At 49.9% G+C, this 1,526-nt stretch overlaps 1 protein-coding gene across 1 annotated transcript in view; it reads right to left on the reverse strand.

Moving 5' to 3' along the window:
• Positions 1–1,526, reverse strand: part of MYO10 (myosin X) — a 225,616-nt gene that overhangs the window by 50,540 nt on the left and 173,550 nt on the right. Inside the window, exons 19-20 of the mRNA XM_006895013.1 lie at positions 373–497; positions 182–296 (exon numbers count right to left, since the gene is read on the reverse strand). Of these exons, the coding sequence (XP_006895075.1) occupies positions 182–296; positions 373–497 (240 nt within the window). The remainder of the gene's footprint in view (positions 1–181; positions 297–372; positions 498–1,526) is intronic.

The raw sequence follows: 1,526 nt of genomic DNA on the forward strand, positions 1-1,526 counted from the left end.
GCCTGAACCCCCATACCCTGGCTGTGAGCACTTGGCCCCCTGGCTGGTAGCACCTGACCCCTCACACCCTGGCTGTAAGCGCCTGGCTCCCCGTGCCCTGGCTGGGAGCACCTGAACCCCCATGCCCTGGCTGTGAGCACGTGGCCCCCTGGCTGGGAGTGCCCCTCCTTGGCCGAGTTACCTTGGTCTTGCCCAGCTGCCACTCGCTGCTGGAGGCGTCGTAGAGTTGCAGAAGGACCGTGCACTTTCCTCGGACGTCCTCCGGCAGGATGAGGTTCCGCATCAGCACTCTATACCTGCAAGAAGGGTCATGGGTGTCACCTCGGGCGGCTGAGAGTCCCTCGTGGGGGAACGGGGATCCCCGCAGCTTGCCTTTTGTAGAAGTCCTGAAACGGCCTCCGGACGGCGTAGCCAGCCTTGCGGATCCTCACTGTCTCCAGCATCCCCGAGTACCGCAGCTGGTTGAGCACAACGGCCTGGTCAAAGTGGTCGGGCATCTACAACACACAACCAGTGTGAGACGTGAGACGTGAGCCGGGACGCCCCCACTGCTTCTGTCCCCACATATATCCCAACACCCAGGGCCCTGCGCACACACGGAGCAGACTAGAACAGAAAACACCAGAGCAAGTACTGCACCGGTTTACCCGGCAACCTCCTGCCACTCCCACCCCAACGACAGGCCACTGACCCCCTCTGCACATACAGGAGCCTCATAGTGCAGTGGATAAATCCTTCAGCAAATAAACAAGAGGTCAGTGGTTTGAGCCCATCAGCTGTTCATGTAGGGCAAAAGACGGAGCAGTCTTTTATCTAAAGATTAAGAGACCTCAAAATGTACATGTCTACATACACCCCATTTACCAACTATGTTGTTAACCTACATTTCTCATTTGCATAATAGTAAAAAATCTATTATGCAAACACTGTGAGCATTAATGACGTACACAGAGACTCAAGGCTGAGGTCTGACGGTTAAGGTGATGTGTCAGTTACACGACGATGCAATCACCCTCTGTTTTCAATGAAACCAATGTTCACATAATGACTTGGCCTAGTGACCGGGACACTAAGAATGCTGGTAAGGTAAGTGTAGCGCTGGTGTGAGTTTATGTGCATATGCTTATGTGCATATCTTATTTATTATTTCCCTTTTTTTCTTGCCAAGAACAGACAGGGCACACCCTGTACAACGTCTACACTTCAACTCACTCACTATTCTTAGGTGTTGTCTTATTAAGTGTACAACTATGGGAACCCTTTATTTCTAAGTTGTTCCTTCCCTCTTCTAAGTTGTTCCTTTCTATCTATCTTTCTGTTTGCTATCGTCAATTTGCAAGAAGCCCTGCTGGCACAATTAGTGATATGCTGAAGGTCTGTGGTTCAAATTCTCTAGTCCCTCTGTGAGAGGAAAGCTGGGTAGGCTCCTGCAAAGATTTTTTTTTTTTTGAAGTTGAAGAGTTTGATTTAATGACAAAGTAAATTAGGTCTTTAACATTATAGGGTTCTTGCTTTTAATTTTCTTT

Source organism: Elephantulus edwardii, unplaced genomic scaffold, assembly GCF_000299155.1.
Source record: "Elephantulus edwardii isolate Elephantulus edwardi_28Jun2011 unplaced genomic scaffold, EleEdw1.0 scaffold00153, whole genome shotgun sequence".
NCBI classification, from domain to species: Eukaryota; Metazoa; Chordata; class Mammalia; order Macroscelidea; family Macroscelididae; genus Elephantulus; species Elephantulus edwardii.